Source organism: Drosophila serrata, unplaced genomic scaffold (assembly GCF_035046125.1).
Source record: "Drosophila serrata isolate PLE 108 unplaced genomic scaffold, ASM3504612v1 contig_240, whole genome shotgun sequence".
NCBI classification, from domain to species: Eukaryota; Metazoa; Arthropoda; class Insecta; order Diptera; family Drosophilidae; genus Drosophila; species Drosophila serrata.
Genome location: NW_028257138.1, coordinates 6,270,588 through 6,284,330, shown reverse-complemented (window position 1 = coordinate 6,284,330; position 13,743 = coordinate 6,270,588). Strand labels below are relative to the sequence as shown.

General features: G+C 39.7%; 3 protein-coding genes and 1 long non-coding RNA gene across 4 annotated transcripts in view; all 4 read right to left on the bottom strand.

Annotated features, from left to right (window-relative positions):
- The window catches only part of dcma (syntaxin-like domain-containing protein decima), a 152,668-nt gene that overhangs the window by 86,027 nt on the left and 52,898 nt on the right, over positions 1–13,743 (bottom strand). The gene's annotated exons all lie outside the window — the stretch shown is intronic.
- LOC147644008 (uncharacterized) lies at positions 2,042–3,706 on the bottom strand. Its single transcript, XM_086830921.1, has 3 exons — positions 3,597–3,706; positions 2,744–3,535; positions 2,042–2,680 (listed from the first exon to the last, which is right to left on the bottom strand). The coding sequence occupies exons 1-3, from the start codon at positions 3,654–3,656 to the stop codon at positions 2,147–2,149; spliced, it is 1,386 nt and encodes a 461-aa protein (XP_086687047.1). The 5' UTR covers positions 3,657–3,706; the 3' UTR covers positions 2,042–2,146.
- Positions 3,942–4,976, bottom strand: LOC110179177 (uncharacterized). The gene is made up of 4 exons (XM_020946578.2): positions 4,851–4,976; positions 4,734–4,783; positions 4,657–4,676; positions 3,942–4,598 (listed from the first exon to the last, which is right to left on the bottom strand). Exons 1-4 carry the CDS (start codon positions 4,926–4,928, stop codon positions 4,042–4,044), a joined length of 705 nt encoding a protein of 234 aa, XP_020802237.2. The 5' UTR covers positions 4,929–4,976; the 3' UTR covers positions 3,942–4,041.
- On the bottom strand, positions 5,636–6,146 carry LOC110179180 (uncharacterized). Its single transcript, XR_015271364.1, has 3 exons — positions 5,923–6,146; positions 5,838–5,866; positions 5,636–5,785 (listed from the first exon to the last, which is right to left on the bottom strand). It is a non-coding gene; the product is annotated as an uncharacterized LOC110179180 (long non-coding RNA).

The following is a 13,743-nucleotide window of genomic DNA, read 5'->3' as shown; positions in this document are numbered from 1 at the left end:
CCTTAAACATATGCAAATGTAGGCAATCCAGTTTCAGTGTTTTTAGAAATTTGTCTATTTCCATTTTGTAAGGTTGTTCAATAAATTTCTTAATTTGGCAAGTGGCAGAAACGTGAGCCAGACTCATTTGTTAATGGCACAACTTAATCATAGAAAGCATCAGAGATATGCAAATAAGTCTGCATTGTTAAATGCAACTTGAGCCTAATTGTTGCACTTGCAATTGTAATTGCCCCAAAAGAACAATGAGAAAAAAAAGATCGCTGAGCAGAGACAAGACTTCAAGAGATTTCAGCTTGGTCATTATGTTTTCAGCAGGCGGAATTCAAGAATTTATCTCCCCCCACAGAACTCGGGGGGGCGGGGGCGGGGCTGAGTGACAAACACGCAGAAGTTGGAAAATTCCACATATGGTAGGTATGTGTGGATTCCACATCCATAGATCATTGAACTGAAACTTCTCTCTGAGCTAAGTCGGGATGGATGCCAAACTATAACACAATTTAGAAAGGTTGAATGGCATGCCATTCACTCTGCTGGCTTCACATCGCCCGGTGGCAGTTGCCCGTCAGAAGTCACTCAGTCAGTCACTCATAAATTTGCATAAGAACTGAATTGCATTGCATTATCTAAGCGGCAGTTGCATCTGTTTGCTGCATGTTGCAGTTGCAGTTGCAGTTTGCTGCACTTATCTCAGTCTCAGTGGTAGAAACAATCATGGCAAAAGGCAAAGATTTTAATTATTGTGTGTGGCGGCGACGACGACTCCAACCGAGAACTAAACACAGAAAGATGTAGAGTGAGAAAATGAGAGCCTAGAATTGGTTTTACACAAGGAGAAATCATATGAAAATGTTAATTACACATGAAATATTAAAAATATGAACATTAGGTAAAGTAAAAAGTTGTTTAAGAGAGGTCTTATGAGATATGCATTGGATTCTGATTTAGAAGTTCGAAAATGTTACCTTAAGTCTCGATTTATGTAGTTTCAAAACTAATTTGTTTGAATTTTTTAAATTTCTAATATTAATTTCTTACCCCTATTTCTTAAAGTATATCCTAGACAGACGGAAATCTGTATTTGACTTCTCCAGTCTCGGTCTGTTCTATGTCTCTGCCTCTATGGTGACTTGGCCTGATGTGCTGCATTTGATAACTTGCCAGCAATGAAGTCTTAGGCCCTTAGATAATGAAAAGGAAGCGAATCTTGAGCCCGGTGCACTGTAATTCAAATTAGTAGAAGCACGAAAAAAAAGAGGAGAACTTTGGAGCGGAGGAGTGGATGGCCAGACTTGTCTTTAGCTACCGGAGAATCACTGGGCTCCTGGCAACATCTTCTTCCTCAATGACATTAATTCATTTCGTATGCAAAGCAATCAGTGAACTCCTCTCCTCTCCTCTCAGAACTCCGGCCAACGTCTTGGCAATTAGAAAAGAGTTGGAAAATTGTATGCGGCTCCAGCTTGGACTCGGCATTCGTCTCTATCTCGGAGACTGGTCTAGTCTAGGTCTGAGTTTTTCCGACTGGCACTGGCACTGCGCACTGCGCACTGATTTGCATTGCACGATTCTCAACTTAATTTAACATAAAGTAAACAAGCGCAGTTAACAAGCCAAACACAAGCCATGAGCGTGCGGGTGCCGGCCGCAGCATCATCATCTCCTGCTCCAGCTTTTGGACCCCAATCCCAGCTCTCTCTCAGCTCCATCTGCATTTTCCAATCCCAATCCCTCAGCCTTTAGTCTCAGTCTCGGCCTGCCAAGGGCTAACCATGCATGCCGAGTTGCTGTCGTGTGACGTGTTGTGAAAATTCTAAAATATTTCGCCCTGCCGGCCTGGCTTTCTCACAAGTCAACGCCACAGCGAGACACTTTGAAAGCGGACAGTGGTCAGGATCTTAAGGAAAAATGCAATGAAAATTAAATCGAGACTCGACATCATTTTGCCTTTTCGTAAGCCTTGATGCTGATCTGTTTTTAAACATTTTCGAATAAAAAAAAAACACAAATTTTTCTGCACAAAAGAGTTCATAAGAAATACGTTTTCAAAACATAAAATTCATTTTATTACAATGGGAATATCGCACATCATCGTCGGATAATCCGAGATATGTCTCCTTTTTTAAGGCCAAAAGATTGACTTTTAGGTTTTAGTTGGCTTCTTTCCGTTAACAGTAATATTAGCCGTGAGATTATTAGTAATATTTATCGCTCCTCCACTTCCACTCCCACCTTTACCTTTCCCACCTTTACCATTCCCACCTTTACCATTTCCACCTCCATCACTTCCATTTCCACCATTTGCACCTTCACCATTTCCTTTTCCATTTGAATTTGGATTTCCACCATCGCTTCCTTTTCCACCACCATTTCCATTACCATTTCCATTTCCACCGCCATTTCCATTTCCATTTCCACCGCCATTTCCATTTCCTTTTCCACCGCCATTTCCATTTCCTCCACTTCCATTTCCAACACTTCCATTTCCACCACTTCCATTGCCATTTCCATTTCCTCCACTTCCATCGCCATTTCCATTTCCAGACCCGCAGGCCGGGCAAGATGTGGATGTAGGAAGATAAGCAAAGGGGGGAAATGGATTATATGGAGACCGTTTTACAATCTTACGGATAACCTTTACACTACTGAAACATTGCTGTCGATCTTGTGTTTCCGTCTTTACAAAAATATAATAGTTAGAAGTTTGCAAATAAAAAAAATATGATCAAATTAATCTCACCGAATCTTGTCCTCGTCCCTTCCTACATCCATTTTCCATTTTCCATTTTCCATTTTCTTCACTTCCATTTCCATTCCAATTTCCATTGCCATTTCCATTGCCCATTCCTTTTCCTTTTCCATTTGCTTTTCCATTTCCTTTTCCATTTCCATTTCCTTTTCCATTTCCTTTTCCATTTCCTTTTCCATTTCCATTTCCATTTCCATTTCCTTTTCCATTTTCTTTTCTTTTTCCGTTCCCATTTCCATTGCCATTTCCATGCCAATTTTCATTGCCATTTCCATGCCAATTTTCATTGCCATTTCCACTCCAATTTACATTGCCATTTCCTTCACTTCCAAGTCGTTTTCCATTCCCACTTCCTACATTTCCATTGCCATTTCCATTTCCTTTTCCATTTTCTTTTCTTTTTCCGTTCCCATTCCCATTTCCATTGCCATTTCCATTCCAATTTTCATTGCCATTTCCATTCCAATTTTCATTGCCATTTCCATTGCCATTTCCATTCCAATTTACATTGCCATTTCCTTCACTTCCATGTCCTTTTCCATTCCCACTTCCATGACCATTTCCAACATTTCCATTGCCATTTCCATTTCCAGATCCAGAATCGGGAGGATACAGAGAACATTGTGCTCCTGGTGGACAGAACCAGACGATCGGTGCAGGTGTCATTTGGGTGACAACAGGAAGATAAGCAAAGGCGGGAAAGGGTTGATATGGAGACCGTTTTTCAATCTTATGGCATCCCTTTACACTATTGGCACATGGCTGCTGATCTTGAGACTCCCTCTTTAAGAACATTCTAGTTAAAAGTTTGAAACAAAAAATTGTGTAATCAAGAAAATCTCACCAATCCTTGCCCTGGCACTAGGAAAATAATTCCTATTAAAATTGTGTACCATATCCACATCTTGTCTGTACTCTAAAAACTGTAAAGCAACTCAGAACTTATATATTATAAATATAAGCTAATTGATTTGACTCGCATTTCGCAGAGAACCAATGGATTAGTTTTAAAGACAGCAAAATGAAACGAGATTATTCTGCAGTTATATAATGATATATAACCTTTCAAGTATAAGTTAACCTTTATATGATATCATCAGATCTCAAATATTATAAGAGCTAATGCTTTGGAAACCAATCAAATCACAGTTGATCCCATTTGCTTATATTAAAAATCAATTCACTATAGTTTAGATGCTGACACTTCAATAAATATATATTTCGCTTTCTAGGATATTATAAAAGATGCTGTGCTGCATTCTCAACCTCCACAATAAATAATATTTATTTTAAGGTCTACGAGTTGAGTCGACATTAACCTTAACATCCTGAATGATCATAAGCTCAGGCTTCCCATTAATGTTGACGCGTCCTCCCGGTGGAGCAGTTATAATTTTTGGAGTTTTTGAATCATTTTCCAATTCTACCATTGGAACTATGACGCTCGTTTGGTTGGTAAAAACGCACTTCAGTTGCTTTTGCTTTTCCAATTTTCCACTTGGAAGTAGCACATATTCCTCGATGGGCGTACAAGTTGCATGTTGTTGTTCAGGTTTTGGGGCAATCGGTGGGGGATGTATATGTATTTCCTCGATTACATTTGGCTGTGTTAACATACAGTGATCTAGCATATGTAAAACATAACACAGTTTTTCTTTCCAAATCTCTGTGATCAAACCGAATGTTCGGAACTTAGCTTTCCCATCATTTGACGCACTAAAATTTATGCAACTCTTTGCAAACTTGGTATCATTAAGGAGTGTTTTTAGAAAATTGTACCGGACATATGCATTCACGAGCGTTGAAAAATCAAATATTTCGTCTTGAAATTCTTTTACGTCGATAACTGTAAAAATGGGAAGTATATGAATATCCAAAACGAATATAATATTTACCCTCAATACCTAATGGTTCTTTGATCATGCTTTAAAAGAGAAATTGTTAATGAATCATAAGCAGAATCAACTTTTCAAAAACATACCCATCATAACACTTTAGTGTTCCATAGTAATCGTCGATTTCTCGAAATAACTTTTCAATAAACGATTTAAAAAATTTTTCCACCATGAAAAGTTAAAAAATAATACCGATTACTTACATTGGTTATGTTTTCCTCATGTGCCTGAATACGTGGCACTAAAAGAATTAAAAATATGATATAGTTCCACTGCCGCATTTCACGTGTGCTGTCAAAACAGTAGTGAACTCTTAAAAAGTATTTTGTGCTGAGGAAAATTCAATTTAATAATTGATTTTTAATGGACTTAATGCCAGAACGAAATCGTTACGACATACTAGACCTGACATATAAGGCTTAAGACATACAACTCCCCGACCCTCCGCTTCTTAACGAATTCATTTTTATAAGTCAAAAGTATAAGATCAAATAAAAAATGTAGATTTTTTTTGCTAAAGCTTTTTATTTTAAATTGTTAACATATTTAATAATATCCATTTTTCGATCTTTGGTTGTTATTCATCGCTTGGATAGTTTATATTTACATTTGCGGTGAGATTGTTAACAATATCCATTCTAGGCTGCATATGTCCCAGTAGAATAATTAAGAACATCATATAGTTCCACTTTCCCATTTCGTATGTCTTACTTGAACTGCAGTGATCCATTAAAAAGAATTTTTTTGCTAGAGAAATTGTAATTTTATAGTTGACTTTAAAAGGATTTATTACCAGAACGAACTAATTACACTGACTAGACTGTATAATTTTTAAGATGCGTAACGCTCATAGCTCTCCCCGAACCCGAACCAATCGAACTCAATAAAGATTGTATTGGAATTTTTTGCTAGGGATGATTAATTTTAATAGTGAACATAAGGTATTCCTAATATTTATATTCGCTTTCAGAGTTTAAAGACTGCATCATTAAAAAACTTGTATATTTCTCAACGTTATTTTCAATATTTGAGCATTCCTTCACCAGTTTTTGACTGTGCAAATAGTGTTTCAATATCTTCAACTTGACTTTTACCATCGGCAGTAATGTGGAGTCATCTATAACGTTCGTACGGCTTGCTGTAACAAATATTTAAGACATCTTCTAACAGTTTATGGTATTTATATTTACCATTTAGAATTTTCGTCTCAAACCTTTCTCTTTAAAACAAATAATCAGTTATTTATTAGGGAGTTAGTTCAATTCTCAAACAAACCTTTTGGCGGGGCATAATGAATAATGATTCATCAAAGCTTGATGATTTGATATTAACTCACTCAAATACTCATCGATTTCATCGAATAAAATTGAAGTTAAATCCGGGTCCAGCTTAAAAAGCGTTTTGATAATAATTTATATTGAAATAAAATGAAGTACTTACTAACGATGGGTTGTCTATTTGCGCATAGATAGGTGACATCAGGTAAATAAAGAATATAATATTCTTAAATTTAAACATTTCAACTATCCGTGTTTCACATATAAAATTAAAGAAGTGAAAAGAAAACCTTTTCACTTTTAACGGCTTAAATATAATATCCACAAGTGCTATACCAAAACAAAAGCATTTGTAACGGAAATAATTGGGTATTTATATTAACAATTTCATAGTTATTAGACAGATAGTTTTAAGGCATAAAGATTATAAATCGAAATCCATTTAACATATTAAAAATTGGATAATCAATTTTATTTTGATTAACTTTTCACTTGATCTTGACCCACTGTTCTCTAGCAATCTTGGCCTGAAGCTGAAGCTTCTTAGCTGAGGCATCGTGAAGAGTTTATTAAAAGCCACGACAACGGCGACTGTTCCTGCTTGTCCCTAGCACACCAAATCCTTTGTAAGGTAATTGCTCATTTGAGTTATAAACACGCACACACACGTCCCCCAGATACATATATCCCCCAGGTTTAAGCCACTTCCATATCCCCCGATCCCGATCCCGATCCCGATCCCGAGATGGCAATCGAGGCTACACCCAGAAAGGGCCACATCCCCGCTTTGCATGTCTAACAATTGTTCTTCTAATTGCGTTTATGGCCAGGCGAGAGAACTGGCTGGACGGAGTCCGCTCCAGGCAAAAGACCTCCAGATCCTCTAGAGCCCCGTCTCTCTCTCTCCCGGATGCCTTGTAAACGCAATCGGACAAGATAATCTCGGGATCTCGCAGCGTGCGCAATGATTTGCTGCATCAGGCCAGGCCAGGACCAGGACCAAAAGGGGTTTACCACATGGGATGGCCTTTCCCCTCCACCTGCTTTCAGTGTCCTCCCACCGTGGCATGTGGCTAGCATTTGGGTGCAACAAATTGCCGCCACGCATCTGCCCCACACACACACACACAGAGAGAGAGAGAGAGAGAGACAGGGATGCTGAGTGGAATTGAGTTGAGTCCCTCAAATTGGCACTGAAGCATTGAGGGAGAAATGCCTTACATATCGCATTTATGGTCTGCTTATTAAGTGGTGTAACAAATTGACAGCTCCAAAGAGCCTCCAGAACAGTTTCACCATCAATTACCCAACAAACGATTCGCAGAACGAACACTCGACCATCGATATCCAAGGCAACACTTCATTAAAAGTAAAGAAGGTGTCCATGAGATATTGTGATAAGTCCTAAGACGAGGGTGTTACTTTTTCCCCATAGACAATCCGGTATTTGAAGGAGATTCAGACCATTGAGGTATGATTTTGTAATGCAGAAGTCAAATTGTTTCATTGTTGGGATCTATTGATCTCTTTTCCTGCTTACGGTGGAACTATTCACCTGAAAATAACATCTCTAATTCAATTTCCCACTCAAAAGTGAGCCTTTTCTATACCTATTGATATGCCTGTAAGCCAATATGTAGCGCATCATCATCATCGCATGCTCACCTATGAAAACCCTCGACAGTTCCCTAACCAAAGGTAAAGGCAGCAAATGGTTCGTGCAATGGCCAGTTATGGCTCCCAGGGCAAAAAATAGGCTCGCGTCAAATGCTGCATTGAACAAAATAACAAAAACAAAAAGATTTATAAACAAGAAAAGAAGCTAACTTCGAGGAACCAAAGTGTATATACTCTTGCAGTTAGTCATAGGATCTTAACTAAGCCAAAAATGCTTTAATCTCAAGTTGGAAATGCATTTCTGTGCCAGCTTTTATTAGGATACTAGCAATCATTGGCTTTACCTCTTTGAATACTTAAAAGAAATATCAAAAACATTTCTATTATAAGGATGTTAAAGCGATATTTTTTATATTCCAGTTTTTTTGGGAAAATCATGGTTTTCCAAATATCATAACTAAGCCAAAAATGCATTAATTTAAATTCGGAAAGCTGTTTTGTGTTAGTTTTTATTAGGTTAACAAATTTAACGAAATTAATTTTTAGCCAATTTTTGACATTGGTAATATGTATTAATTAGAACCAAAATTTTGAAAAAAAAATTTCTAAAAATTGTGTTCTATCAAACATGGCTAGATCGATCCGGCTATTGATGCTGATCAATAATATATATGGTTTATAGGGTCGGAAATGACTCCTTCACTTCGTTTTTAGCTTGTGACTGAAATTAAATTACCCTGAAGAGGGTATTATAATACTAATAATAATATTAATTTAATATAATATAATATGTATAATAATTATATTATAATAATGTAGCCAAAGTTGGATCTAAGGTTAGTGTCATTTTTGAAACTATCACATTAGGGTAAGAAATCAATGTTTGTGAATAATATATAATATATATAATATATATTTGGTGTCGAAGGGCAATCACTATCACTACTGCCACTATCACCATGTAAACAGAGGGAAGGCCACGCAAAGACTGAGGGCAGCGCGAAGGTAGTGCCTCTATTTATAGTCCCCGAGTAAAGAGAACAGAGAAAGTTAGAGCGAGAGAGAGAGAGAGAGAGCCATAGAGTCATACCTCTAGAGAGCAGCAGAGCTAGATATCAGTAGAGGCACATAGAGAGAGATAGGCATTATGGAAAAGATCTGTCTCTGAGAGAGAGAGAACAGAGATGAAGTTAGAGAATATTTAGAGAATAGATAAAATTAGATTTAGAGAAAATTAAATAATTTCTGATCGTTGCTGTAGCACCTTTGATGCTGATCAATAATATAACATATACACTTTATGTCGTTGAAAATCACTCCTTTATGGCGTTGCAAACTTTTTGATAAAATTATTATACCCTAGTAAGGGTATCGAAAAAAAGACAACGAATAGCCTGGAGATGTGAACCGCGGGCAACAATAACAATCTGAAGAAGACGGGCGACTGTGAGTGTGTGGAAAATTGAAGACGAGCTCGCGCGCTCTCTAATGATAACTGCTGGAACTTTAAAGGCGCGAGATTGTGGAAATTTTGAGACTGCCAGAGGAAGTCTACAAAGGTATAGAGCTCTGGAGCTTCGCAGTTCTAAGGCCTCTGAGAGACTGGGCAACGACAACAACGACAACGACGACGACAAGTGTCAAGTGAAGCTTAGATAAATTTCAAAAAGGGCAACAACCATGGGCCGGTCCATGAGGAGGAAGCTGGCGACGATTGACTAAGAGGAGATGCACTAAGGAAAAAGATTAGGGAAAGTTCTAAAATTCTCAAATTAAAACAAATTATTAAGAGCTCGTTTCCACACTGAAAGCTTAGTATCGTAAAGTTTCTCAACATATTTTTTGCTAATTATTGCATGAATTCTCTCCTGTCTTAGGGATTTCTTCTTAGTGTAAAGTTTAAGTGTCTTGAAATGAAATGAAATGAAATGGCCAAGCGACGAAGGCCAGGCCTCACCTTGCCATGCCGCACAAGTAGCCAGGAGGCAAGGAGGCACGGAGGCAGTCACTCCATCCTCTAAGCCCCATTCCTGGTCCTCCTCAGCGAATCTTCTGAGTGGCATGCCATGACTGCCTCCGCTTCCTGCTTTGTTGTTGCTGCTGCTGCTCGTATTTGAACTTCCAGACACGCTTTTGGCCCTTAACATTTTTGACCGTCATTTTGCCGATATAAATTCTTTAGCATCTCGTTGGAGGTTCTTTTCTTTCTTTCTGCCAAAAGATACAGATACTGGGGAGAGAGAGAGAGGGATATCGCTTCGGGTTGCACTTTCTTCGTCGTGCCAGCAAAAGTGTAGATCAGCGCGAAATCTAATTTATGCAACGTACAAGAACATACAACATGTTGCACGATGATGAAAATGCGGCAGCCAGCCAACAATATTATTTTTTTTTTTTAATAAAAAATAAAAAATAAAAAAGAAGAAGAACCAAAAGCCGCGGCAAGACAATCGAGCAGCGACAACAACGACGCATGTTTTATGACTCTCATTGTCATTTATGCAAATTAGACTCAGGTAGAGCTTGTGCTTCTGATGTTGCTGCAGGAGCAGAGTGCCCCAAGATGATACCGATGCCGGGATCCATGGCCACTTCTAAGCTGTGGCGCAAATTTCCCACCAATCCCAGGCCTCGTGGCCTGAACTTTTTTTTTTGTGTCATGGCCTAGGATCTGGGAGCTAAGGCCCCTCCACTCTCAACTGAAGGACCCGATGATTATGAGCAACATGTTTTATGATATCTGGCGGTGATTTATTATCATTTGATTTAAAAAGCAGTGGACGGGACACACATCAATACATGTGGCTCTCTGTGAGCTCTTGGTCATAGCCAAGAAGGATGAGACATGGCGTTATTTATAGTTTTTGAGGCCGGGACCTTCGTCGAGCACTGGTCACTGGTGGTCACTTGGGATGGGGTTTGCTCATGAGGAGGATGTGCTTGTGGCAGCATTTCATGCTTATTATAGAAATGTGCGCTTTTATGAGCCCCTGCCCAGCATGTTCAAGGGAAGAGAGTATCGCCTTTTGGCGATTTTAATTAGTGCAGCTGGCTGATCTTAGTCCGCTGGGCACTTAATTAGCCACATGCTGAGATGGCGGAACGTTTTTACAAAAAAATATTACAGTTGAATTGCTGGGCAACTCTAATTAGCCTAAGGGCATCCATAGTCTAGACTCAAAAGACATAATAACTGGGCGGAAACTAAGCTTCCTAAAAGATATAGTGAAAATAGCAAGACATTTTAATGATAAACTATTACCATATATAAGAGAGATATAACTTAATTTCTTTCTGCACCACAATCACAAATACCTCTGCATACTTTCAGGATTATGACAAATATTAAAAACGTTTTAACTTAAGCACTAAACAAAACCCTTTGCCTAATTAATTTGTTAAGCCAGGAAAAAACCATGTTAAACCTTTTTAATGGCCACTAAAGACAGCTCCCTGATTCGCCATTACACATCCCTTTAAGAGGCAGCTATTGAAATAGTTTCAATAGAAAACATCTAAATCTACCGCCACATATTTATGCCGATCGTGCGAAAAGCATTATTCAAACTTGATGGCCAATTTCGCAGGCAGACAAACTACCTTCATCTACTCTATTCACATTTTTTTTTATGAGCCCCCATCATAAAAGCTGTCATTCATTAGGGCCATGATTAAGCCAGGATTAGACCGGCTTTAAGCGCTGATGTTGTTAGTTAAGGGCCCATTAAATACGCCTCATGAGCAGCTTGGAAAACTGCAGATCTGGAAACTTTTCAGCCAGTTCCCACTGAGAGGGTTTTAGTTCCGTTTGCATAAATATCCGCTAACCAAAGGGAACGTCATCGATGTCGGGTTATGTGCTCATCGTTGTACTATTAATAGATTCTCTTGCTGCTGTTTGTTTTGCTTAATTTTTCTTTAATAATTTATTACTTATTACCTTCACATACAATCTTTAACGATGCAACTAATTAAACTAACTATTCCTCCATCGGTTTTGCATTTACATGCAATTAAATGCCCATTCACGTGAACAGCAACATCGATTGCTATGACATCACCATTAAATCTTACCCTCAACGAATTTTTACATCATCGATGTTACGAGAATGTATGTTACCCCTGGGATTTTCCTTTTTTCCTTGGTTAGAGAAACGGAGAGAGAGAGGGACTTATTGCCATTGTCCGTTAGCCAAATCGGCTTAACTGCCGCCGCCTACACACAGGCCCAGAATTGGCTCTGGCCCATGGGCTAGTCCTCCTTTCAATTGCAAATTTAATTCAATCATTGCCTATAATTTGGCACACTCACTCCAATCCTCCACAGAGATCGAAGGAGTCTCCCCGAGTGGAGTGCACATTTAACTGTTAAATGTTTGCTGCAACGTTTGCATTTAACACGCGCAAATTGCTGCTGCAAACAACTGCCGGCATTGGTAAGTGCAGGGATCCAAACTTGGAGCCAAGACAACGGCCACCATTAGAAATTCTAATTTTCGCAATCATGGAGTCATCCACCCACCCACCCACTCACTGGCAAGGAGAAGAAGATGCAGATGAAGGTGGCAAATATGTAAGTCACGTTGCCCATTCCGAAGTGCTTTTGGGTCGGGCTTTGTTTGGTGTTGCCATTGACAAAGGCAACAGCAGCAGCAGCAGCATCGGCAATGTTGTATGTTGCCAAGATGCCGCCGTAAACAATTGCGATAAAAAAGCTTGCGAATTTCTCACGAACCTTTTGGTTTATACCCCGCTTTGGCTGTAACCCAGCCACCTATATTGCCATGGCCAATGCCAAAGACAGACATGTTCTTGGCGACGGCGGTTTTTGTGCTTTGATTGCCCAAATCCAAGCAGCAACATCGACCAGCAACATCCCTCTCTTGGCCAGCGAACAAGTTTTACCTTATGTGGGCTGTGTGGGTCAAGCCATGGCCGGCACATTTTTTTCTGTGTGGCTCTAATGATTTTGGCATGGTACAATTGATTGATTGCTTGATTGAGTGCATTGAACTGCGACGGTCAAAGGCAGAAAGGTCAATTGGTGGGCCGCCACTCTCTGTGCTTTGTTGTGTGACAACTTTTCCATGTTTTCCAGCAGCTCACGTCTAGAAAATTGTCCAACTGTTGGGTTTATTATTTCGATTGCAGAATCTCCACACACACTCACACAGAGTGGAGGGGGATTCCTGGGCACGTAGCAGCACTTTGGGTTCCGTCTGCCTTGCAACTTGCAGCATCTTCCCGATGTTGTTGTGTCTGCACCATAGCAGCAGCAGCAGCACCACTTCTAATGATCCCAGCGAGGTCGTTCAGCCAGAGATCTCTTGCCTGCCTGCAATTCTTCTCCAGTTTCTTTTCTATACTTTTTCCTTTGGTTTTTCTTTTCTCTGCTGTGTTTTTTTGTTGCCCCCATACCTTGCCTTGCATTGCCTTGCCTTGTCCATGCTTATTTTCTATTACTGCTTTTTCCACTTAAGGCCATTGCACTTTTTACGTGCATGCCATGGAGGGCCATTGCCGTTGCTGCTGCTGCCTGTTGCTGCTGCTGCTGCAGCTGATGTTGCTGGCTGTACGTGCAAAGGTTGTGAAAATGCTGAGACCGGGACTCAGACTGAGACTGAGACTAAGGCTGAGGCTGAGGCTGTGTGTGTTTGTGGAAAAGCTGGCAACAAATTTTGCGTCATGCTTGGAAAAAATGAAATGGAGCGAAAAAATGTTGAGCTGGACAAAGTCATAGCCTGCACTTGGACTATGTTGCTGATGCAACTGCTGCTGCTGCTGCTGTTGCTGCTGCTGTTGCTACTGGTTGCCAGGGAAATATGGGACTTTTTAGGTTCGTTGACTTTGAACATTGTATTGGCATTGTTCTTCTCACTTTATTATTTGCTTTGGCCAACAATTCGCGTGCAGTAGCCACAAACAGCAGCCGAGAACAACCAAGAACAAAACCGAGAGCCGTGGAAAACAAAGCGCATATAATTCATAGCAGCAGAAGCAGCAGCAGAAGGAGCACTGAATCAGTATCTGAGGAAGGCCTGACCCTTTCATTAGACGCAGAGCTGGGCAAAACTTTATGCATCCTGCGCGTTGATTTCCATTTAAACGACAGCGTTAGAGCCACAGAAGCTCCTACTGCAGCAGTTGAAAATAAAAACGAAGCCTGAGCTGGCTTCCTTGATGCTATCCAAGTCGAGTTGAG

What these genes read in the sequence shown, in the direction of transcription:
- LOC147644008 (XM_086830921.1), bottom strand. Translation starts at nt 3,656, where the DNA reads ATGTGGATATGGTACACAATTTTAATAGGAATTATTTTCCTAGTGCCA. An exon ending in TAGTGCCAGGGCAAGGATTG is followed by an intron (nt 3,536 to 3,596) that starts GTGAGATTTTCT and finishes ATGTTCTTAAAG; the next exon opens with AGGGAGTCTCAAGATCAGCA. An exon ending in AGGGACGAGGACAAGATTCG is followed by an intron (nt 2,681 to 2,743) that starts GTGAGATTAATT and finishes ATTTTTGTAAAG; the next exon opens with ACGGAAACACAAGATCGACA.
- LOC110179177 (XM_020946578.2), bottom strand. Translation starts at nt 4,928, where the DNA reads ATGCGGCAGTGGAACTATATCATATTTTTAATTCTTTTAGTGCCACGT. An exon ending in ATGAGGAAAACATAACCAAT is followed by an intron (nt 4,784 to 4,850) that starts GTAAGTAATCGG and finishes TTTATTGAAAAG; the next exon opens with TTATTTCGAGAAATCGACGA. An exon ending in CATGATCAAAGAACCATTAG is followed by an intron (nt 4,599 to 4,656) that starts GTATTGAGGGTA and finishes CCATTTTTACAG; the next exon opens with TTATCGACGTAAAAGAATTT.